Source organism: Watersipora subatra, chromosome 2 (assembly GCF_963576615.1).
Source record: "Watersipora subatra chromosome 2, tzWatSuba1.1, whole genome shotgun sequence".
Lineage (NCBI taxonomy): Eukaryota > Metazoa > Bryozoa > Gymnolaemata > Cheilostomatida > Watersiporidae > Watersipora > Watersipora subatra.
The window spans coordinates 22,405,902-22,432,571 of NC_088709.1; the positions used below are offsets into that span (position 1 = coordinate 22,405,902).

Consider the following 26,670-nt stretch of genomic DNA (forward strand, 5'->3'; position numbering starts at 1 on the left):
ATACAAGTTGCAAATCTTAAGTCTCTATAAAGCTATGCTAAGGAACAATAATATTAATAATAACAATAATATTATTAAATGCATTACATGATACTCGTTTATAAATTGTGTCTTTCTCTTTATGATGTTTTTTTTCTTGTTGTTATGATATCATTTTATACAATGTATTGTATTTTTGCGTTTGGAAACCTATCTAGTAGAGAAACAGACTCAGCCAAACAAATACCCTCAATTCCAAAGTAAATTTCATTAACCAATAACAAAAAGAGAAAAAGTTTTATAGGAATATAGTTATTTGATAACCCAATCCACACTCAGTAGGTTTTTTTTTGACAGTTAAATTGTTACAAAACATGTCTGTTAATGTGGTTACAGAACAAAAATTGAGCACATAAACACATGATCTTTTATATAAGGCATTATGGTGATATACCTTGACTGCTTTGAGCCATACCTCTGTTTCATTTCCTGTTCACCCTTTTGCAAGGATTTTATGAAACTGTAGGTATTTACTAGGAAAGTTTTTAACAAACCAGGTTAGCATCCTGAATAAAAAATATACACAGTCTGTAAAATATGCCTTAACATGGAAAAGATGCAGCAACCACGTCTTTGGTGAGTTTATGGCAGATCAACATATGCCATAAATGATAGTTGCACATCTTTCTTTCTCTCCTTTGCAGTGCCAAATTTATACGCGGCACGACATTTCCTATATTCAATATACTCTACTGTAAAGTATCCGATCATTCCTAAACCGAGGTTGGCTAACAGGATGTAGGCTTTGATAGAAAAGCAAAGGCGACTCTGATACGCGAAAGCTGTAATATATCCCATAGACTTCCAAAGCATGCTGTTGGAGAACGCCGCTTCACTGTTGTCTCTGAATATCACACCATAAAGAGCTACAATATACACAATACACACAATACACACAATATACACAGTGTACACATTATACACTGTAGACTAAAAAATCACAACGTTGTCCGAGGAATCCTTACTATAATAAGAGCTGTCGAAAGCCACTCTAAGAGCATTAGAGAAAAGGATTGTCTGGCACAGGATTAGAAACTAGACCCCTACATCACTCGATCACCTTTGAACTTTTAGGAATAATTGTGAACATACTTATTACACATGACATTCTCTCACGGTGCTTGGGGCTGCTAGTGTACTAGTTGCTATAATATTATGGCAGACTATGCTAAAGTAACCCACTGCTAAAGTGTACATCAAAATCACATTATAGAGTTGTACAACAAACTCTCATTATGAAGTGAGTCATAAACCAGAGTCACACTATGTAGGAGTACTACTACATAGTCACACTATAGGGAAAATTTACTGCAGCAAGGGCTCCCAACTTTCTCAATCAGTTTTCCCCTTGAACATTTTTATGAATTTTATTCGTAACGTACTTTCAACTCACATGAATAAAAACAACCGATACAAATTATAGTTGCATTTCATTGTACATATCTAAACATATAATAACATATTATTAATTTTTATACAGCACGCATACAACACACAACAATACATGACCTTTGGCATGGCGGTGAATTGGTTTATGACTAGGTTAACTTACTATCCAATCAAAATCTGGATGGATGTGTTCACATATATCTGGGTTCTGACTAGTAGCTCATTATTAGCAACTAGTGTTATAGATAAAACCAAAATGTTAAATGATGAAACCCAAACTCCCACGGCACTGCGGGACATAAATTAAAAATTTAACAAATCAGACACCTTTCTGTTCCCTGTTGTATGTTCGAAGTTCCCCCTATGGGGGAATTCCTCCCTGGTTGAGAACCCCTGCAGTACAGTCCCATCCCACATTGCAGCATGACTACCTTATGCTATGTCAAAGGGTGGCAGAAAACACTATGAGAAAAAAACACTGTTATTACAATTCAGGTTGTGGTTTTCCAATATTCAACATGAGCATGCTTTAGGTGCTCATTGAGAGGCACCATACAAGGTTTTTGTAATTAGTTGTTCCTAAGACACAAAAAATATCGCTCAACAAATCTTTGACAGACAATTTATTCAGCAATGCTTGAAGTCAAATTTTTATCGGCTCAATGTCGTCCACCGATTACCTTTGAACAATTCAGATCCTTCCCAAACAAAATAATGAAAATAAAAAAAGACATTAAAAAGCTTTACATAATTAAATACAATATATATATATACATATATATATATATATAATTTACATACCTTAAAAATGAAAACGTTTTGAAAATAATCTAATTTTATTGCAGGACCAAGTACCAAGTTTATCGAAGTACCAAAATAAAAGTACTAACTTTTACAACTATTTTTTTTCTTTAGAAAGTCATTTTGCAACTCCGGCAATAGCTCTATTGTTTTACAATACTGCTAATAAGAACTCCAGCTAGTTTAGATTTAGATTTTGTTTTCCAGCAACATGCTTACAGTTACTATATATTGTTCAAAAAATTTGGTTCTAGCTACATGGCCTCTGAGATAGCATTCAAAACATTTATCTAGAACTTGTTTAGAATACTATAACAATATTTTATCAAAGTTAGCTCTTAGCCGTGCTAATATTTTGATTACCGGTATACATTTAATGTCAGGAAGCATGAATTGGCAAAAACTATGTGGACTTACACAATGTTTGTGTCCTCCATGTTGAATCTCCCATCCCCCAGATGGCTGCATAGATGAGGTAGCGGTAGATATTATCTGGTGTGATGTCAGTTGAGAGATAAATCGTGATGAGTGTTACATTTACCGCCGCAGCTGTCAGATAATAATAATAGCATGTAAATAACACAGAACAATGGTATTCAGTAGCGATAAACGAAATAGCTAACATTTCAAGATATCAGCATTATAAACACTTGATCTTCATTACTGTTTAATCTATATATATACAGTCAAACATGGATAACTCGAACTTCACGGGACCGAGCGAAAGTGTTCGAATTATCAGAGCGTTTAAGTTATCAGAGCACTGTCACAAGTCCATGTATTTACTTATTTATTAGTAGATACATGTACATATACAATCTATAATATAAATCAAAAGCACAAATGGCTTGTTTCAAATTAAATGCTTCTAATGTAAAGTTTAAAACGTTTTTATCAAAAAGTATAGAGATTTTTCTATCACTTGAGATTGGTTTGTTGTTTGAGGTGATGTTATTGCCATGACGTTTTTTAAATTGACATTGGCAAAACTTGATCGTTGTTGAAATGCTCAAAAAAGAAGACATCAGTACATATACAAACTATAATATAAAGCAAACGCACAAATGGCTTGTTTCAAATTAAATGCTTCTAATGTAAAGTTTAAAACATTTTCATCAAAAAGTATAGAGATTTTTCTATCACTTGAGATTGGTTCGTTGTTTGAGGTGATGTTATTGCCAGGACGTTTTTTTAGATTGACATTGGCAAAACTTGATCGTTGTTGAAATGCTCAAAAGAAAAGACATCTTTTTCTTTTGAGCGTTTTACCCACGACCAATTTTGCCGATTTTTCTTGAAGTTTATGCAAAAATTACCTCACTTTACCTCGCTTCCGAAGGGCGATCGCTACGCGGATGTTTGGTATAAATCAAATTTCACCAAACCTTTAGAAAAGTCGTTGACAAAAATATTTTGCCGATGGCGGTAATAACGACGCTTATAAATTACGAAAAGTTGAGGTTTACCTCTATGGCTTGGAATAAAGTGATTTTCAAAAGCGATAACAACCGTTTCGGTAGCCGTTGGGCAAAAAACCGTTCGAATTAACAGTGTTGAGTTCGAGTTATCTATAGCAATTTATCATTACATGGGAACGGACCAAAGAAACCGTTCGAATTAACCAAGTGTTCGAGCTATCCGTGGGTGAGTTATCCATGTTTCACTGTATTTCTCAAAGTATGTAGTATGTCTGTCTGCATTACTGCTATAGCTATTAAAATCTTGGAATAAAAAATCCATACCAAAAGAGATTTGACCTCGGACCTTCCCGTTTGCAAGTCTGGGGCTGTACTAATGAGGCCACAGAGATTGATTTGTTTGCTAGCTGATATATGTCGCTATATGGCAGTAAATACCCAATGGCTTTGCATACTATGCAGGGTCATAGCATGACGTCACATGATGTAACAAGAAACTGGTTGCTCTAATTATTAAGCATTCTCAAATTTTCCATTGACCATGTGCCAGGCTAACAGCAAGTGGCAGGCTACTTTCATTACTTCTCATTGCTCCACGAACTAACGAGCGGAAACGAAGTATGAGAGTTTTTATGATAAATGCCTGTGCACACAACTTACGAAAATTAATCATCAACAATGAGATGAACCCTTGTCTAGAAATTTCATCAACAAATTTCACTATCGTGTTGTAGAGTCGTTAAAGTATAATAACGATACAAAACACATATAAGCCTATTTAAATATGTTACCAAGTCTTTGTAAACCGTCGGCATTATCTTAAAACTTACCCATCTGATCGGATTATACACAAATAGACAGATTAATTTGGACGAAAATCGCCACAAAACGTTTGAAAAGCTTGGTTTAATAAAAGTTAAGACCGGAAACTGAAACGCCGAGCGATAGAAAATTGAACGATAAAGTCACGCGCATTTCACGAAAAAATAACGTGCACATTTTACCAGTCTATAGCATTGTCGAAGGTTTTTGTCATTAACGTAGGAGTACTGAAATCGTTTCATTTTTGCCGATTTCAAAGTAACTGACATTTTAGACTCTAGAGTACTTCGGTATTCTAACTGATGTACAACGCAGTGTAAGTAAAGGAAATGACGATGATATTTTTTTCTAACGATTCTTATGAGATTTTCAGATTATGAGATTATACTTATGAGATTATAAAAACTATGACGTTTTTAAATGTAAACAAAATTGGCCAAAATTGTGCATTGGTTTTATATTATTACTATATTAATAATATTGGTTATTCTAATAATATCAGTACATTTTACTTCTAATATTGGCCAATATTGCATTTCTCCTATTGCAGGGGAGAGATATAAATATACAATCTTTTCCTTTCATTATTGCTATTTGTTGCATATAATAACACCCACACCCAGTACAATTACAGCTATCGTTGCAGTTATTCTATTGCACTGCAGTGCCATTTGACTACTAATATTGCATTTCTCAACCTTTAGTACCCTTTCTTTTTTCCAATATCACTTTGGTCGTGGGCTGTATGACTGTAGAATTTCTAGTATTTAACAATGTTGCATAAAAGCTCAGTGCACTCATTGATGTTTGCTACAGTTTGCAGCAAAAACTAGCTTGGTACGTGCAATAGAAGAGGAGTTACGAGCATCGATTCGTTGTAAGATCTGATTACTGCAATGAGGCTATCAAATAATATGCTATATATCTGCATATTTATAAGTTATATAATGATAGTATACCAAATGCTACAAATATATATTTATGAACAAGTGACATAAACGAACCATACTGATAATACATGTAGAAACAAAAATTAACGTTTTAAAAACCAGAAATATTTGCATCGTTTGCTCGGCCAGCGCGATCTGATTTTTTCTGTCGATGAAACAAGCATGTTCTGGCTGTTCAATATCTTCCACAATGTCTACTGAGTAGAACTCTGCTTCTACACTGCTGAACTAGTCAATATTATCGTCCAAAAAGTATTTTCAGCAGAGCAAAACTTTTAAGCGTGGCATTTTGCATTTTAAATCATTGATCTCAGGACTTTCAGATCTGGAGGTGGTGAGGCCAACTATTACACTACAGTACCCAAAAAATAAAAAATCGTTAAAACATTTATAACATCTGTTAGAATACTCAGGCTTAAAGCTCTTGGGGTCATTAACTAGCATGGTCGACACTTACGTGTAACGAAACAATTATTAGGCTGTCAGCAAACATAGCGATTGTTTTAGTAAAGCTAGGCTTACCTTTTCTAACTTATCAGGTAAGTTACTCAAATTATTACCTGCGCAATATCGAGCATTCATCTAGTATTGCATAAAATGAAATATTTTAATATACAATGTATGTAATGCTTTGCGCCTCTAAGCATATTTTTATGTGTTATGCAAAAAAATTCTAATTTAATGAATATATAAAAATATACCACTATATATTATATAATGCGACATAATTAATCTGAACTTATGTGCTAAGTAGTATATTATATACAATATACTACTTGGCATGTATGTTATATCGTTATATACATTATAACAATGATATACATATCATTATATATCATTGTACATTATACATATTGTATATAGCATACTATATATAATATACTATATGTAATATACTATAAATAATATGTATAACAATATAATGTAGGCCTATGTGCTAAGTCATTAGGATACATGCAAACTCTAAATGCTGTGAACATACCGAGAGTGAAGAAAGGAATGCGGCCAACAAACTGGACAAGTTTTCCAAAGAGAAGCGAACAGATGGCTCCGGCTGTACCATAGCATATTATTGCATAACCAACCCACCAATTGCCAAACGAGCAGGTGATGAATGCCTAAAATGATAGAACAGTTTGATCTTTTACTGCGCAAGCTGAATTTAAAATGTCCTTCAAGGTGCTTTTGGACTTTATACCCAAACCTGAAAGGAGTGCGCATGACAAAATAATGAAACATTTTTTAATGTGAAATATGTATATTGATAGTCGTTCATGTAGCACTATGCAGATATATAACCTTGGAATTGTCTTCTATTTCCTGCTGTTGGGTCATATCTGTCTTAATAACCGGAGAACGAATCCAATCAAATATTTTCAGCAAATGTCAAATGTGTTTTTCTAGATATCCGTTGGGTTTTTGCTGCCTAAACATTAAACATATTTATATAAATGTTTTTAATGATACGTTGCCGGGATGGGCTTATTTGCTACCAGCAGGACCTACCAGCAGGACCCCAGGCTACCTACCAGCAGGACCCCAGACTACCTACCAGCAGGACCCCAGACTACCTACCAGCAGGACCCCAGACTACCCTCTCATACCCCAAAATAAAAACTGCTGTAATTCTGCAGAGAAACTAGTTAAGTAGGAAATTTCATTGTAAGTGGCTCATGCATACTGAATTGAGTATTCTCTACACATACGAAATTCATAAGCGTCCAAAGATTTTTATAACACTACACATGCTGTACATTACTCTCTGGCAGCCTTGGCCGGTGATCGCCTATCTGTCAACCTTACACCTGCAGAAAGCAAATTAATCAAACGCAACAACCGTACTTAGATTTACCTGTGTGCCTAATCTCACCTGCGTGTAGTCTGACCCAAAGAATGCGTGTTGAAGTCCTGTATGTATTGTGATGGGAATGAGTAGGAGTTGTCTTTTATCTTTTAGTTGCAGGAATGCGGCTATCAAGAGCTTAGGCTTACAATTAGCCTTAGCACACAGGCCTCCTGATTTATGCATCTCAACTGGAAGCTTTTGTAGAAGGGTTGAAACAATTATAAGAGCGATGCATGTACACCCTGTGTAGATCCCAGCCAGCATGTACAACTGCATAACAAGAAAAGGTATATTCACTAATATTCAATTTTATTAACTATAGATAAGATTTTTGATACAATAAAATTGTTTTGTAAGAGTTTGATGCCATGGCACGCCTAGACCTCAACCATCAGGTAACAGTAACATAATGACTATTATCGTTACCTGGTGATCCAGTTCAAGGCGTTTCTGTCACTAAACTTACGAAACAGTTTTGTAGCAGCTGATAAATAATTTAATTTATAATTACAAACAATAACCATGTATATACCGGAAAGCTATTAAAATAAATCTCATTTGATAAAATTTTTTATTGATATACAAAAAACATGAAACTAGTTTGATTTCAACTTGTACGCTAAAAATATCGTACACTTGGAGCGATCATCATGTGTGATAAGTATGTCTAAAAGTAATCTGTGATGCTACCAGATGGTCCAGGGGCGCAATTAGTAGTGTGCATGACTGCAAATCTGGATGTCTAAGTTCAGTTTCTACATCAGGTAATACTTTTTATTAATGTTTTTCAGGCAGACAGAAGGATGGACATGACTCTTATTATAGTAATGGTTAAACTTCACCAATTAAAATGCAATATGATATACACTTTAACAATACTATTGTTTTAGGCAAAAGAGTCCTTATTAAATTTTAGTTCCACATAAGAATGCCTGGCTATTATCCCATTAAATGTATTTTTAAAATACTTTTTTAACACTAAATTGGTCAATTTCTGTATAAGGGTAGTTATAAAAAATTGCTTGGTAAAATAGAAATAAAGTATGCTTCCAGCTTTAGCAATTTGGTGAAAATCGACTTACTTTGCTCTCTGGTGGTCTGAGCAGGTTGGTGTTGTTACCCGCTGTATTTTGTGGACAGAATGCTTTTCCACACAGTTTCAGCTCCTAAAATAGTACAATATATGCATTTCAAACCATTATCACTACTCTCATTATCAAAGCTATTTTTACTACCAATGTTATTATTATTGTTGTTATATCCAACACTTATTATTCTTGTTATTATATCCAACACTTATTATTCTTGTTATTATATCCAACACTTATTATTCTTGTTATTATATCTAACACTTATTATTCTTGTTGTTATATCCAACACTTATTATTCTTGTTATTATATCTAACACTTATTATTCTTGTTATTATATCCAACACTTATTATTCTTGTTATTATATCCAACACTTATTATTCTTGTTATTATATCCAACACTTATTATTCTTGTTATTATATCCAACACTTATTATTCTTGTTATTATATCCAACACTTATTATTCTTGTTATTATATCTAACACTTATTATTCTTGTTATTATATCCAACACTTATTATTCTTGTTATTATATCCAACACTTATTATTCTTGTTATTATATCCACCATTTATTATTCTTGTTATTATATTCAACACTTATTATTCTTGTTATTATATCCAACACTTATTATTATTGTTATTATATCCAACACTTATTATTCTTGTTATTATATCCAACACTTATTATTCTTGTTATTATATCTAACACTTATTATTCTTGTTATTATATCCAACACTTATTATTCTTGTTATTATATCCAACACTTATTATTCTTGTTATTATATCCACCATTTATTATTCTTGTTATTATATCCAACACTTATTATTCTTGTTATTATATCCAACACTTATTATTATTGTTATTATATCCAACACTTATTATTCGTGTTATTATATCCAACACTTATTGTTCTTGTTATTATATCCAACACTTATTATTCTTGTTATTATATCCAACACTTATTATTCTTGTTATTATATCCAACACTCATTATTCTTGTTATTATATCCAACACTTATTATTATTGTTATTATATCCAACACTTATTATTTGTGTTATTATATCCAACACTTATTGTTCTTGTTATTATATCCAACACTTATTATTCTTGTTATTATATCCAACACTTATTATTCTTGTTATTATATCCAACACTCATTATTCTTGTTATTATATCCAACACTTATTATTATTGTTATTATATCCAACACTTATTATTCTTGTTATTATATCCAACACTTATTATTCTTGTTATTATATTCAACACTTATTATTCTTGTTATTATATCCAACACTTATTATTCTTGTTATTATATCCAACACTTATTATTCTTGTTATTATATCCAACACTTATTATTCTTGTTATTATATCTAACACTTATTAATCTTGTTATTATATCTAACACTTATTATTCTTGTTATTATATCCAACACTTATTATTCTTGTTATTATATCTAACACTTATTAATCTTGTTATTATATCTAACACTTATTATTCTTGTTATTATATCCAACACTTATTATTATTGTTATTATATCCAACACTTATTATTCTTGTTATTATATCCAACACTTATTATTATTGTTGTTATATCCAACACTTATTATTATTGTTATTATATCCAACACTTATTATTCTTGTTATTATATCCAACACTTATTATTCTTGTTATTATATCCAACACTTATTATTCTTGTTATTATATCCAACACTTATTATTCTTGTTGTTATATCCAATATAATTGCTTCAGTGCATTTGTTTAAGCTTTTTAATTTGTTACAAATAAATATTCTTACTAACTCTGGCAATTTAGGATTTTTATTACATCTGGTGACATGAATTAATTTACCTTATCCCCAAAGTAAATTACCTCTGCAGATAAAGGTGCGATGGAGTAATTAGCATCTGATGGAGTCAGCACTTGGCTTGATATGATGTTTCCCCATACAGAAGCTACAAAAAGTAAAAAAAAACTCTTTGTTCTAGACGAGTAACTTATAATCAGTTTTATCAAGGTAAATGATGAAAAACAATGACACCAGGTTGCTGGATGTCTGCAGGGAGCAGATTACTTTGTTTGATTTGCTAAAGTTTCAGCATCCCTTATTGTTTTTAAAATTTGAAATTGATTACTCATGGATTGTTTGAGGCTTGACAACATAAAAATCAGTAAAACCTCTGATGGTTTTGTTCATTTGTCTCCAATTCAGCAAGTGTTGGTGCAACCACAATTATACATGTAGTTAGATAATTCCGTAATTAACCTCGATAAGGTAAATACCAGAAGTGTGTGTGTTTTAGTTTATCATGATATTATAAGTCAGTTTTAATAAAATTGATAACTATATAACTGAACTTCAACACACAAAGTCAATCTGTTGCGATATTTACTATGTATGCCGTGTAGAGAGCTATAAACCGTTGTTTTATATGAGGCAAAAAAGAACTGAGATATTTTATGTTCTCACTCCTTACAAGTTGGTTAAACAAAAAAAAGTCATGCATGTTTTCTTTGTGAAGGAGCCATTGTTTAATGGTCTGAATCGCTGCACCCAAAAACAAAAGAATGGGCATTAAACTTTTAGCATGGCCACCAGTGGTGGCAGGAAGACTGTCTGGCCTTAAACTACTATCTCTGCCAAACAAACAATTTAAACTCACCAGCTTTGTCTGGTCAACACCAGAGCCTGCCAAAAGGTGTGACTGTACTAGTTTGCACATTTTTGCACTTCTTAAAACACAAATAGCAGCTTACGATAAGTCGTACTATAAGAATTACCATAAATTTTTAATGTTACTTGAACATTTTCAAATATTTAATAGATGTTAATAGTTTTTATAATGTATTTTGTTTCCAATCTGATAGCCTAAATGTGGGTGTTCAAGAAGCTGGGTCTCAGGAACAAGACTGAGTTTCAAAACCAAATAGTTTTGGCTATCTGGCGGAACACATGAAATAAATGTGTATGTGAAGTTCGGATAAATATGGTGAAAAAATGTGGAAATTAGTAACAGACATGCAAATTGAAAAGATGGGACTTATTAATTTATAGATATCTCTACTTGAAAGTAGAAGCTGTACATGATGACTTTATCGTACCCTGAGTCCTCTGAACTTACTGTAGTCAGGTGTCTTTAAAGTTGTCCACAATTAGGTCACACACTGGTTGAACTGACCATGCCAGTTATGTCACACACTGGTTAGATTGACCGGCTAGCCACACGGAGTATGTCACACACTAGTTGAACTGACCAGCTGACTACACCGAGCAAATCATATAACTGGCAGACTGGCCAGTCAACCACCGCAATGCACTGATGAGCAGTAAAAGAATATTGTTGGTAAAACAACTTACAAGATAAGACAACTTACAAGATGTCATGAAAAGGTAGAAAACTCCAAAGAAAAGATTGACAGCTGCATCATTGGATACTCCTTTCTTCTTTGCGTAGTCATGAGCCAACTGAAACACAGACGGAAACTTGAAGGAGAAGGAATACATTCAACAAGAAAAGTGTTGTGTATTGCATGAGAGCTAATGTTGCATAAATACATGTACACACAGAACAAATACATTTGTAGGCAAGGCCATGTTTCTCCGCTGGTGTGCGGTACACATGTTTGTTGATATAAAATATAATATTGTTGCAGCTTTTGTGTGTCTATTTGAAAAACAGAGTCAAAAGATTTAGAAAATATTTCTATAAGCTGTAGTTCTTGGATATGGTTTTCTATTTTCAAATATATTTCGTGTTAAAAGTAAGTACGCAATTACAATCCAAAATCAAAGAAGATAAATCCTAAAACTTTGAAATATTATCATGTTATAATTGAAGCTATTTATCTTTTATTGATTGCCCTTATATATCTGTAAATAAAACATAATTTATTATAAACTTTTACGTAATTATGGATATTTAACTGTAAATGTTATTAACTCTCATACAGTGATGTGCAAAATTATGGCAACCCCCTGCACAATTTGACAAGCGTCACGTTTCACTGATATTTTTTGTGTTTAAAATCAAAAAAACTAGGCAACTGTACAAAGAACTCTAAATTATGAAAACCAAAAATGATAAACTAGTTTTTGAAAACTTCAGTAAGATCTATTTGCAAATTAATAAAGTCAAACAATAATAGTTTTGAGTATATACATGAGAACCAATATTTTGTTTGCATGACACCTGCATAAAATTTGTGTTGAATAATATTAAAAACATAATCTTTTCTATGGATGCATATGTAATTATAAACCTGAATTCAATTTGCTGCAATTAATCAGATATTACGAGTCTATATAATTATTCAAATGACAATATTTTGTTTTACACTTTTAGAATCTTCAGATTATAGGCTGTCAGAATAAAAAACTTTCTCTTATTTATGAAACTGCATTATATTATATATATTATTTAAAAGTAAGTAAAACTTATTATGTAAAAAAAGTTCAAAAGAATCCATGAAATAAAATTAATAAGCTGCTGGTGTAGCAAGCTCTACAGGTGTTACACCTGTAGGTAAATAAGGTGCTGACACAAAGGCTACAGTAGCCTTTGTGTCAGCACATTCCTTTAATGCGTTAAAACTTTCTTATCCAACAAGTTTAAAACTTCTGTAACAAGTTTACTTTGAAAATATGGATACTTCAACTTTAAACAGGAAAATAAACATGAGGTCGGTCCAGCTGGGAAATTTGTTTGCCAAAAATATTATCGCCTGTCATGTCAGAGACTGGATTCAATTTAACCTTTGATGAAATCTATACCATCTGAATTTAATAGTGTCCTTGGTTTAATGCTGCCAACTATGAGACAGTACACTGTCAGATGGACATATCCAAGAAAATGGCAAACTCCCAATATATAAGTTAATTTTAATGTAGTAATAATATAGTTTACATTAATGTATATTAATATAATTATATTATTATACATTGTATATACAAATATATTTGCAACGAGTCATTAGCAATGTCAATATTTTAGGGTTCATTACCAAATTAAAGCTGGTATATTTAATTTTTTCTATAACAATGAATATTTTTGGATTTAAAGAAAGATTCATTTTGGTATTCTAATCTTAGATTGTATACTCAATTTATATAAAAATGTAAAAAACTCTGAAGCACATTACATTAAATTCAATACATAAAACTTTCATAGTATGTTAGCATTACTTGCTATTTATATTTGTGACCAAGGCAGTCAGAATGTACAATCGTGCTAAAACAACATTTTTGAGTTATTTACAGATTCAAAATCAGCAAACCTAAATTTTAGGTTTCAAACATTGATATACTCTTATAAATAGTACTCTTCCTGTCTAGTGTCTCGTGCAAGATCCGACAGGTGGGCCGATGAAGCGCAGATAATAAGTACGTCCACCATTACTCTGAATTGCCAAAAGGCAGTTGATTACCCAACACTTAGTAGCCCAACACTCTACAGAGTGTTGGGCTACTAAGCTGAATGCTAAAAGTTTAGATTCCATACGGATCAACCTTTTATCCTAATCTCTTACATGGCAGACAGACAGACACAGGTTTTATTGTAGTAAAGATTGTATGTAGGTTGAAGCAAATCTATATGTATATATAAATCTTCAAGTTTGTCGCCTGTCTGTCCAGCTATAGCTATTAAAATCTTAGAATTTTCTGTGCAAATACTTTTTTATTACCCAAGCAATGCCGGGTATTCAACTAGTATGCCTATAAGAATACACCATAATTAGTTTATTTCATTTCTTCTCCCGAGACCTACATATCTATGAATACTCATTAACAGCTACTGCAGACAATTATCCTTAGCACAAATACTTAAAGCAAATGCGTTGTACAAAGTTATGAAAAATAATGCTAAATGTACAAGGTGTTTTATATGCAGAAGAATAAACTATTAAATTAATCGTTATTAAAAATACTATATTACTGTTTAACTTTAGGTACACATGAACAAAAGTGTAGCATCATCTCTGTACAGGTACAGAGATGATGATGCTATGCAGCATAATCCAATTTAGTTTATATTTGGTAAAGTCTTATATTGATTTGGTATATATAATTTTATTAATTTTAATATGTATAAAAATAGCAATGAAAAACTACAATAGTTGTTACAAAGTAGCGCAGTTTTTAAAATTTACAAAATAGGAACTCTGCCAAACTTTTTAAAACCTTAAGTGCCTGTTATATGAAATGTTTTTTATGCAGAGTTAAATAGTGAGTTGAACAACCTACATTATATCATGAACAAAAAGTTTACATTTAAAGCTTTTAGCTGAGACCATGGATAAAGGTTTTCCTTAAGAATTGTGTAAGTAATATTTGCCCAGCTCAAGATTTGATGAAGCAACTTAGCCTAAGTGTCAAGAAAACATATAAAATCCGGGTCTTCCCTACCCAGCTAGGAATCCAGCGATAGACATCAGTCGAACTTAAAACAAATTTTCAAAACTATTTTCTAGTTGCAAATAATATTTTTAATAATTCCATTGTGTACATATCAAATAAACCTTGTTATCAATAAGTTTTAATGTAAACGATGATACGCCCCTTTAAAAAACTAGCATAAAAGGCTTTGATAATTTACATTAATGAAGATGAAAAATAGTTGTGTTTAAATTATATAAAAATAAAAATAGTTTTGATCAATTAATAGGTCTTTGACAAAAATTTAAAAAACATATAGAACAGTCTATAATAAATTAAAAATTGTTTTAGTGAATGGGGAGTCGTCTACTTATTAATTATGTAGCTATTGTTCTCCAGAAACTCTGATGAAATGTTTTATTGTTAGCATCTCTAGACCATTTTAAAAATGCGTTGCATAATCAAAACCCATGGTGTTGTTTTGTACAAGTTTAAAGCCTAGCCAAGGACCAGTTTAGCTCATATCTGATTGATACACCCTTTTATTTCAACCTTATTATCAGTAGATTTGCTGACCTGTGTGCAGCTGTGCCCCAACCTAAACCTTTAGCTATTTGTCAAGAACCACAGCTAGTGTAGGGAATCTTCAAAAAAGTTTGAATATTAGGTACTGTTAAACTATCAACAATCTGAGGTAGAAGAGCTGTAACACAATCTCTCAGAGTTGTCAGAAGAGATGTTTTATAATCCGAGACTGTAATTTATATAATTATGCAGTATGTAATTATATAATTATACTCAGATGTGTCAACAATGCTAATGTTAACTTCAATTTAAAAAAATTAATGTTCATGTAATCTAGAAGTATACTTTCAATACTTTATAGTGATCATTGAATAATTTATACGCTGAAATAAGGCATCTTATCTACACACCAAAATACACAAAAAAAAAAAATATATATATATATATATCTGCTCTTAATTTTCATAAGAATGAAATTCTTTTGAATTTTCATAACAATAAAAAATATAATTTTTTTTATGTAATGTTTTTGATAATGAATGATAAGGTTTTCTATTCAATTTACATGGTTTTCAAACTCTGCTGCCAGTAAAAAAGCCTAAAATAAATTCAATTCATAGTGTTGAAGGTTTTCTTTATTTTCTGCTTTTAGCTTAACAGCAGAAATTATCTAATCATTCCAATGTAAAATTCTAGAATGATCTGTAAGTATGGAGTGAGATATTTAATTTATTATTGAAACATTATACTGATAAAACACTGATTACACTAATCATTATTAAAGTTTAGTTTAATATATTCTTTTTTCCTCTTTTGTTGCCAAATAAAATAGCTCTGCACCAGCTCTGTAGATTTGCATAGATAACAAACGTTTGTTTGATGGCTCATTTGAATAAATATTAGAAGTCTCACCATAAAGGATTAAATACAGTAATTTTATATAAAACTTGTTGACATACTAGATTTGACAACCTTGCCATGTGATCTGAGAGTCTTAACTTACAGATTTAATAGCTTCACATAATTCAGTAGAAGCTTTTAAAAAGTCAGTAGACATATTGAGGATACTACGTAACAGATACTCAAAAATATTCAAGAAATAACATCGAAAATTTAAACGTTTCACTCTTTAGTACAAAGCTATAATATTTGAGCCCCAATAAGCGCTTCCCATTAACTAAGTGGGTATTGACTAGTCAGTGCAATGACATATTATAATAAAATCAATAGAGTGTTAAATGACCTCTATTAGACCTCTATTGTTTTTCTACACATAACATGAATTTATGCTAGATACTAGGATGCACGCATGGTTGCTCAAAAACAACCTTGCTCAAGATGTCAAGCAGATTTTATAAACAAAACCTTCTGACATCTGCCACATTTTGTTCAGTCTGCTATCACAAAAACACACTTATCTTCAAACACTTTTAGTTAAGATTTTATTGGGTCCTCTAGCAGACTAATAGAAATGACATATATAGAAACATCATACCACTCTGTACAATATAACAGTACTCAGTTTGCAGTCTGTTTAAAGCGTACAACGCATCACAGAACTTTAAAACTATTAAACAGAACTGTTACCAGACCCAGGAACTTTGTATTTGCAGCACACCATCAGCCCTCAACGTGTTAATAGCAATGTGAAACCAACTTTTATTTTAAAAACAGAACCAAAACTTGTAAAGAGATATTACTACATTCATTCTTTTGGAGTTTATTTTACAAATATATTTTTTTGATTTTCAGAACACTACCAATAAAGCAGTAAGATATTTCTACAGCTGTCAATAAATCTACAATTAGCAATGCCTGATCTGCACAAAAAATTTTTGTTTTAATATTGCTATAAACAGGTCAGAAAAGATTACATTGAGAATTTTATTTATTCTTTGACAGTTTGTGGACAGTAATGCTTTTCATCCTTAATCCGTTCTATTATAATGTAGATGGTAATGTGTAGGAGGGAAAACTCTAAACAAATTTTATCTAACCATGACTTTAACAAAGTGACTGACTAACTTTAGTTTAGGAGACCATATTTGTTTATGCACTTTGCAACCTGATTTGTTAAAAAGCCTGTAACAACAGAGGTCACTGTCATAATGCTTTGTTAAAATAATTAAAATCTATTGTAAAAGGCTACATTGTTTACTAAAAAACCTTATTTAAAGGTTAACTCACTCAGTTTACTGAATCAAAGATTTGTTGAATGTTATTTGAGGAGTTTTTTTAGTAAGAAACAGTTTGTGTATAACTGATTGGTGTATTTTACCTGCAGTCTGTTTTGTTTATTATCCCATGTTTAGTTGTGCTGTATATTTTAATATGAAGATGTAAAACAATTAATTGCTAATCTAGAAAGGGGTATTTGTCACTTGATATTCTAAAATTTATTGTGGTATCAAAATTGGCTCTTACGGTCATTTACAGGTTAGCAGTAAACTTGTACAGCCATAGCTTTAGCGCCAGTAAAACCGTCCCATGATCCAATAGGTTGTTTGGATGTTTGCTAATCCAGTATGAACTGCAGCATTCATTAAGCTGATTACAAGTTTGTTATACTCATGATAGCTCTGAGTAGACAAGAGCTCTTTTGGATGTTATACAGGTACATATTTTTGGTGAAATTGTATGAGTCATGTTTTAGCTTGTTATAGGCAACATATGTTGAATTTCAGTATTTAACTAGCCAAATTTCCGGTGTTGCACGGGTTTTATAAACAGCCTATAAGTAGTGGCAGGTATGTAGTTGCCACTAGCTAATTTGAGTAAGCTAGTATCCGTATTGCTAAACTTACTAACAAGTGTTGTGAGAGCAAGATTCAATAACGTTGCACCGAACACAGTCGCTATGTGTATTTTAACCCAGATAATGACCCGTATTGCCCAATGAATCCATTGCATCTCTTGTGGTCTAATGGGTTAAATTCTCGCCTTGTAAATAGGAGGTTGTGAGATCAAATATTGTGTAAAAAGGATTTTCATTGGTAGATTCTAATTGCTATAGCTGGGCGGACGAGTGACAAACTATTGAGATTTATATATAGTAGCTGAATGCTGGCATTGCACGGGTAATAAAAGTCTTTGGACAGAAAATTTATTTTTTTTCAACATACAACATTTACCATTCTAAATTTTAAACTTCCTATCAAGAAAAAAGTATTTTGTGTAGTCCAAATAAATTAAAAAAAAAATAAAACAACTGTAAAGGTTTTCAAACTTTTTCAAACAACTGTAACGTTTAAATTTCATATCATGAAAGAAGTGTTTCATTGAAATAAATTAGGAGGAAAAATAAAACTATAAAGGTGTTTAAATGTAACTGTGAAATTATTAGCAAAAATTGCTAAATATAGTCTATTTTGCTACGATTACAATGAAAAATTATGAGTATACAATTATACGATTTTAGTTCGTTTCAGTGTTGACATCATAAGGCGAAAATATCGTATAGACGTATAGAGTGGTATAGAAATCCATAGTAATTATTTAATGCAATTACTGCCCGATAAAAATCCTCAAAATTATCGTCATTAAAAATAGTAACAAAACAATATGTTAACCTTATTAACTATAGGTACCTACAATAACTTTAGTGCATTTTGTGATTATGATCTGCAAGATAATGTAACATTACAATGTGCTACATAGAAAGTTCTTACCTTCAAGACAGATGTGTAGCATAAACGCTGAATTTAACTTAAATAAATTTAGCTTACTAAACACATTCTTGAAGGAAGTTTTAGTATATATTTTAGTAAACCTCAAACTTTGAACTAAAATTTTATCATTTATCTGTTCGAAAAATCGTTTTTACCACAACGGGTAATGTTGAACTCGCCTTGGCAAGCAAAGTATATTCCTTAATAACGTATATAATCAGTACACAAATCTCCAAATTTTAATTTCAAGAGAAACGATCGTTGATATCGCGTGGCAGAAAAAATTCCCCTTAACCAAAAGCATTGTTTTTCATACAGTTAGGCAAAAAATATTCTATAACAGGGGCATCATTACGCATGAGTGCAATGCTTAAATAATGTCATTTACATGTGCATACAGTATTAGGTATACGATAAGGGCAATATATTGTTAAGGACTGTATAGCGCAATGGTTAAGGGTGTGGTTTGAATCTTGCAGTGGCAATCTCTGTGAGTTTAAATCCAGCACGGAGCAAGCTTTTAATGCAAATTTTTTCACAGCTATAGCTGGACAAACCAAAGTACAAACTTTGAGATCTATATAGATAGAAGATATACTGTTTTAAAAGCTTTGAGTATTTTAGTAAGTTGAACTACTTGTTCAGATGTATTTGAACTACTAAATAAAAAAAACAACAAGTAGGACAATCCACCAGTACGGAAAATAATTATAAAATTAAAGCTTAAGTATTTTTGGTTAAACCAAATGTCATCATGCTGAGCAGTTATCGATGAGGTCATATAACATTAGCTAATTACAACCAATCACTTCTTTCAACAAAATGAACTACTGTTAGCTGATTCTGATACAAAAAATGACATCAGACACCTTACAGACTTGTATCAATGTTCTATTTCCCAAGCCTTTTTACGTTCTTTGTTCAGATTGAACTCCAAAATACACTCAGGATTTGGTAAGGCTTCTGTTTTGAAAAGTTCAAAGTTAAAATTCACTGGAACAGATCACCAACAGGTAAAAACATAAAATGCATACATTCAAACTAGCTCAAAATAGCTTTTTCACGCTGGCTCTTACTAGCTGTCTCACACAGCGCATCTATGTCTGAACTAGTTGTGATGCACTTACAGTGTTTAGATAGTGTCCCTTCGCTGCCCACAGAGGTGCCGCTCCCATACCAGCCATAACTGCCGCAGGTATAAACACACCCCATGTTGCATGGAAGTGCGCTGCCACATATGTAATATAACAGACTATCGAAATCACCAGTGTCCACTTGCTGCCTAAAAAAGATAGAAAATAAACTTGTATTTACATCATTGAAAGATAACAAAAATAATTTAGTAACAGGAAAGCATATATTTGTAACAAAAATAGAGATAAGTAACAATAAGAGGTTTTTAAAACTTAATAACATATATAGTTAGCATGTAAAACATATATAATTAGCATGTAAAACATATATAATTAGCATGTAAAACATATATAGTTAGCATGTAAAACATATATAATTAGCATGTAAAACATATATAGTTAGCATGTAAAACATATATAGTTAGCATGTAAAACATATATACATGTAATTAGCATGTAAAACATATATAATTAGCATGTAAAACATATATAATTAGCATATAAAACATATAATTAGCATGTAAAACATATATAATTAGCATTAAAACATATACAATTAGCATGTAAAACATATTTTGCTTACGATAACAGATCCCACCTGTATAGCATGTAAGTATAACAAAGTTTATTGCTAAAACTGATGGATGCTAGCCAATAGAAAGTAGCTGGCAACCATTGCTGACAGTAAACTTATAACAAATAATTAAAGAATTAACTGTTAACAGTATAAACATAGCCGTTGAGAGAAAGAAAGGTCAACTTTGAGTAAATGAAAGGTCACCAGTATAAAGCCATGCCTGGCAATAGTGTGATAGTATTACAATACATTTATAACCATATGCATGTTCAAGTACACTGGACATTCAATTTATTGCAACCATAATAACTCAAAAATATCAATACACAATATTACGCTTTACGCATATACATAGAGCTATTGGTAATAGCTCTATGCAATACGCAAGAGCTATTATCAATCGGGGTAAGTATCTCTACCTACATGTGTGAGTAAAGCTCTACCTTTTAGTTGGCTTCATAAAAGCCTCTGACCGTAGTGATTGCCTTAAAAAATCTTGTACCAAATTCAGTAGTAGTACTGCTGCTGCTACCATTAAAAGTATCATACTCTGTTTATAATTAAAAAGCAAACATAACGAATAAAAAATTAGAAATATCACAAATACACATTTTTAAACTTTTGCCTCATGCTTTGATTTTTAGAGTTGAATAAGCCTAGTAACTTTGAGCAGCTACAGAGCTAAACTATTTTACTTATATTATTATTATATAATATATATTATACTATATTATTATATTTAATATTTTACTTGCCTCGACTGATTATATGGATATTTAAAATAGCAGATAAGAATAGCTTTATTGAAAGCGCAAAACTAAAAAATACTTTTTTCCAACTCTTTCTAATATTTAAACTGGTATCAAAACTCGAAAGGTAAAATAGCCAAATTATATGATACAGTTTCCTTTTGATTTAATTTTCAAACAATGCATTTTCATTGCGTGAAAACAAAACTCTAAAACACTAGTACCAGCATATTACATTTTGTGTTATCTGTATTAAGATGTATTGTACAAATGCATCAGCAAACTGTAAAACAGAAGGCGCTTCTTTTTGTAAATATATATTTTTTATCAATTAAAGTTTTACATGACTTTCGCGTTAGTTTCATTTTGTCCTTGGTTAAATGACATAGTGGTTCTAAAGTGATAGTCCTACATGACTACCACTTTAGAACAATTTGTTGTTATACATTATACAATTCTACATGCATTGAAACTATTGGCATGATGCTAAAATTATAGTTTTTATTTTTGTTTCTATTTGTGGCCTCGTGTCAACCATCATTAGGTTTTGATTGGCTTGGCGAAGGAAACAGACCAGTCGGATGTGGAAACTGAATGTTACTGGCTGTATCCTTTTTGACTGACTGGAAGGGCGATGCGTGTCTGTATACTGGACAATCATTCACCGGCCTGAAATTTTGGCAAATAGAAAGTATTGACAACCGCATATGACCTTGAGAGTGGCAAATTGAATGCTCTTGAACATTGGAGGCTCATTCTGTTTTGTATCCATCAAATGGGAGTTAACCAATCAGGCAGTATTGTAAAGGTTGCACAATTTCCTAAAAGTTCCTTTTTTATTTAACTTCCAAGTAGTAATCCAGTTTATTTTTTATAAAAAACTTTTCCAAACAATAAAATTTTAACATTAAAATAGTTATGCAAAAAGTTCTTTCTGAAGTGGAACTATAACTTTTCTTTAAACTTAACAATACTGATTCTAATATTTTGGTATCTATTCTTTCTGAGAATGTTAATACAATTAATTCAATTACCAATAAGTGGTTAATAAAAATGGAACAACAATTTTACTTTACTAGTATTAATTTAATTTAAATTTTGTGTTTTTTTACATGGTCTAATTAGCTTTGACTGGCATTGATAAGTGATAGCAAAGTTCATATCCACTGTAATACAAAAAAAGTGATAAAGCTAATATTATTGCTTTAAGACCATTTTGAAAATATCAAACTTTTCACAAATTTAGTCTAGCTAAATCTGCCTGAGTGGCAAGACTTTGATTTACCATTTTAACATTTTAGTTGTCGAACGCGTTTCGATAACACAAGTATATAGGAACAAGAGACTCCAACTATGTGCTTTTAAAAAAGTGCATAGGAACTTTAGCAAAAAGTACGAGAGTTTAACAGCTCTAGAAGATGAATATTTTTATAGCAGAACTGCTGTGAAGCAAATGCTGCTAGTAGATGCTCATATTAGTGTTGCTAATGAGCTCTTATCCAGCAAGAAAGCAATACCTTATATACATGTACATAAAATTCTGTTTCAATAATACACTGTGCTCTAAAGATTACCTATAGAGTTGATCAAAGGGGTGACCACTAAAAATCCCGATATCACGAATGCTCCATACAGAATGGCCAGGACCGTTGTTCCCATGCCGCCTTCTTTAAAGAGACTTGACTGCAGATCTTGTACTGGTCCAAAGGCTGTGAACAGCACGAGGAAGACCACACTCAGTACTATTGCATTTCTCCATATCTACAAGCAAGAGAGACTATAGAACTTTTTATTATTTATAAGTTGGAATAATTTTATGAAACAAATATTTTTTAAAATTATCCATACAAAAATCATAAAAACAGGCTACAGTCAGTTAAGCAATCTAAATAAAGGGTATAACATGCAGCTTTGAAAATCCCTCCCCATGTTGAGAAAATGAATTTGAAAGCATGAGAACAAACAACCTCTAATGATTCTATTAAAAAATTGTCTGTAGCTTCTTTAACAATGTTCTATCTAGAGCTTTAATGCGATTTGTTCACATCACGTAAGTTCAAGTGAGTTGAAAAATTGCAACTGTCATGTAAAAAACGAAAACACAAACCATGAAAGTGCTTGAAACTTATAATTGACGTCAAATAGACATTTAGCATTGACTTTAGCTTCATTTATTGGTTTTAGTTAATGAAAAATAAATGCAAGTGCGTCTGTGTGTCTGTGCGTCTCTGTGTCTGTACGTCTTTACGTCTGTGTGTCTGTGCGACTGTATGTCTGTGCACCTGTGCGTCTCTTCGTCTATGCGTCTGTTCACCTGCGCGTCTGTGTGTCTCTTCGTCTGTGCATCTATGCGTCTGTACGTCTGTGCACCTGGGTGTCTCTTCGTCTGTGCGTCTGTTCGTCTGTACATCATGTGTATTTTTGTCTATTCGTATGTGCGTCTGTTTCTTTGTGCATCTGTGCGTCTGTGCGTCTGTGCGTCAGTGATGACAGCTTTAAGGATTTTTGTTGCTTACTTAAAAACTGCCTGCTCAGTTCTCAATTCTAATGAGTGATGAGTAAGGTTCTTAATGGTTTGGTAATATGGAAAATACTGTTACAATTCTCTCATCCCTATTACAATACTGTAAATTAACTTCAATTAATTGGAAATTATTTTTATTAATTGCTACTAAAATCTTCTATCTGTATTAAAATACCCAAATATCATTATATATATATCTGATGGCCAAAATAGGTAGTTTTTCGAATTACCTTTCTAATTCGAAAAGTATGTTTCTTGCTAAAATTAGCAATGCAATAAGATCTACATGTGAGTGTGTCTTTTGTTATACAATCAGACCATGTACACTTCAAGACACACAAGTTTTTAATGTTAAAAATAAAATTAGAGCAAGTACTGAACTCTGCAGCTAAAGTATAGTTTCTACTATTTCAAAACTGATTGAAACGGGTAAAAATTACATTCAATAACAAAATGTATACAAACTATATCAGCTTTATTTTGTTTAGCATAAGTTACTTTAGCAACAAGAACTCAGAATAGCTACAAGAGCAGAGTATAGCAACTAGAGCAGGGTATAGCTACAAGAGCAGAGTATAGCAACAAAAGCAGAAATAGCAATGAAAGCAGAATATAGCAAAAATAACAGGGTATAACAACAGTATAACTATAAAGTATATCTATAAAAGCAGGGTCTTGCTACAGGAACCAAGTATATCCTCAAGATGTTTTGGCTTTTATACAAAGTAAGGTATGACTCGCACGAAGCTACATGTATGTATTGCCTTTTTGACAAAGCAAAACAGCTATCAAGAGAAAAGGGTTTAAGTACGTCTAGTTTTACTTCACTTGTAAGTTTAATGCTAGTAGGAATAGAGTTGAAGTAACTTGAGGTACTTCAGTAGCATGCTTGAATACTTTCTAATAGACATGTGATTCAAGGTGGCACATGCAATAGGCTATTCATCTTTACTTCTGTTGGTTAAAACTTGTTTTTCATCCTTACCACCTATTCTACAGCAAAATTGCTTATATAACTGCTTACCTGAGATATAGATTCAAACTCTGGTGTTTCGTCAGCTTCTGTGGCTGGCTCATCTGAGAGCTTCACCACACTTATCTGGTTCTTGTCTTTCATACTTGGTGAAATGTAGTGGCTCTTGGACCTACCTGGACAGTCAAACTGTTCTGCAACTACCGACCTCTCTTATTATAGGTAACTGCTGGCATTTAAGATGTCATTAAACGAATCATTAGCATCGCTTGGCCTCTTGCGGGAACACCTGACCTGGTGAGCATCAGAATATTTGGACTCTCTGAGTTTTATTTATATCACAAAGAGCTTTTTGGCATTCACAAATCGGTAATTTGAATATTGATTAAATACCACATAGTTTTTCATATTGGTTGTGCACTCTTGTTGCTTTTATGAAACTTTCCTCTTTGTTTAAAGTCACATTTTATAACAATTTAGACTTGCTCATGCCAGTAGAAGTTGTCATTATCTGGGCCACACGTTTATGCAACGTAATGATGTGTTATTACGGTAACAGACTGGAAATTGTAAAATTTTAAATGTCAGGGTCATCTGTGAACATTGGTTTCTGCACATGGTGCAACCCACTGCTGCTGGCTAGTGCTGCTGTTGAAGTACAACTTACCTTTACTTCAATGGGTTTCCTAACTTATATAAGTTTTAAAAAAAAGATGTTCGAATTGATGCCTGAAATGACTGAAAGCCTAAACATCCAATGCTAGAAATATTTTCAAACATTGCAAAAAATGAATAAGGCAATGAAAATTAGAAATTAAAATGGTAAAAGTAATAAAAATAAAGAGTTATATAGACTATGGTAGTTTAAGTTTTATTCAAACTAAATTAAAGTAAATTACACCACACTATTACCAATTCTCTTCTTTGACTTGGAGGTGAAGAAACAATAAATTTGTTTGTTAAACTATTCTATTAATCAAACTATTTACATTTAATTTAGTTTTTACAGTGTTTTATATGTCATGGGTTTTTATTTTTATGTTTTTTATGCATTTCTTTTAATGTTATATGTAATTAATTGCAGTAATATTGCATAAATATCAAAATATTAAAAAAAATGCTGTGGCTACATGGTTAAGGTATGCCATCCAACTTCAGTATTGAGAACATGAGACTACATATTAATAAAAGTTATAGCAATACTGGTTTTGTTTTATTATAGTAATAATGTGATGTCTCAGAGAGACACATGAAAAGGGCTAGGCAGGTATGATTACTCAGTGCTTAATAAAACAATGTTTTCTGGTTACAGAAAAGATCAGGATAGTAGTTTAGTAATTGGATTATGAGATATTTTTATGAAATGTTACAAAAAACTTCATCAGCTATAAAGACCATATAACTTCACACAGATAACATACGATATCATAGAATGAGACTCTGTAAAAGCATAATGGGAGAGATCAACAGTAAGCTAGAACATCTTAACGCGGGACATGGGACACGGGACACGAGATATGGGACATCATGGACACAAAACATGGAATGTGGGACATCATGAACACAAGACATGGGACATCATGGACACAGGACATAGCACATGGGACATCTGGACACGGGACATGGGATATCGTGGCCATGAGAAAAGGAACACCCTAGAAAAGCTAATTGCCTCCATTAATCACAGCAATGCTGCTGTTTACTTATTTGAATATAAATTAGGCATTTAACAGTGACCAGTATTCAACAAGCTCATTGTGTCTTTCATTGATAATACTGAAGACTGAG

At 31.9% G+C, this 26,670-nt stretch overlaps 1 protein-coding gene across 1 annotated transcript; it reads right to left on the bottom strand.

Moving 5' to 3' along the window:
* Positions 1–232: 232 nt before the first annotated feature.
* LOC137387385 (protein unc-93 homolog A-like) lies at positions 233–25,058 on the bottom strand. Its single transcript, XM_068073796.1, has 10 exons — positions 24,934–25,058; positions 22,960–23,146; positions 20,054–20,208; positions 11,736–11,826; positions 10,233–10,315; positions 8,348–8,431; positions 7,290–7,535; positions 6,402–6,537; positions 2,647–2,778; positions 233–905 (listed from the first exon to the last, which is right to left on the bottom strand). Exons 1-10 carry the CDS (start codon positions 25,024–25,026, stop codon positions 622–624), a joined length of 1,491 nt encoding a protein of 496 aa, XP_067929897.1. The 5' UTR covers positions 25,027–25,058; the 3' UTR covers positions 233–621.
* Positions 25,059–26,670: the final 1,612 nt, after the last annotated feature.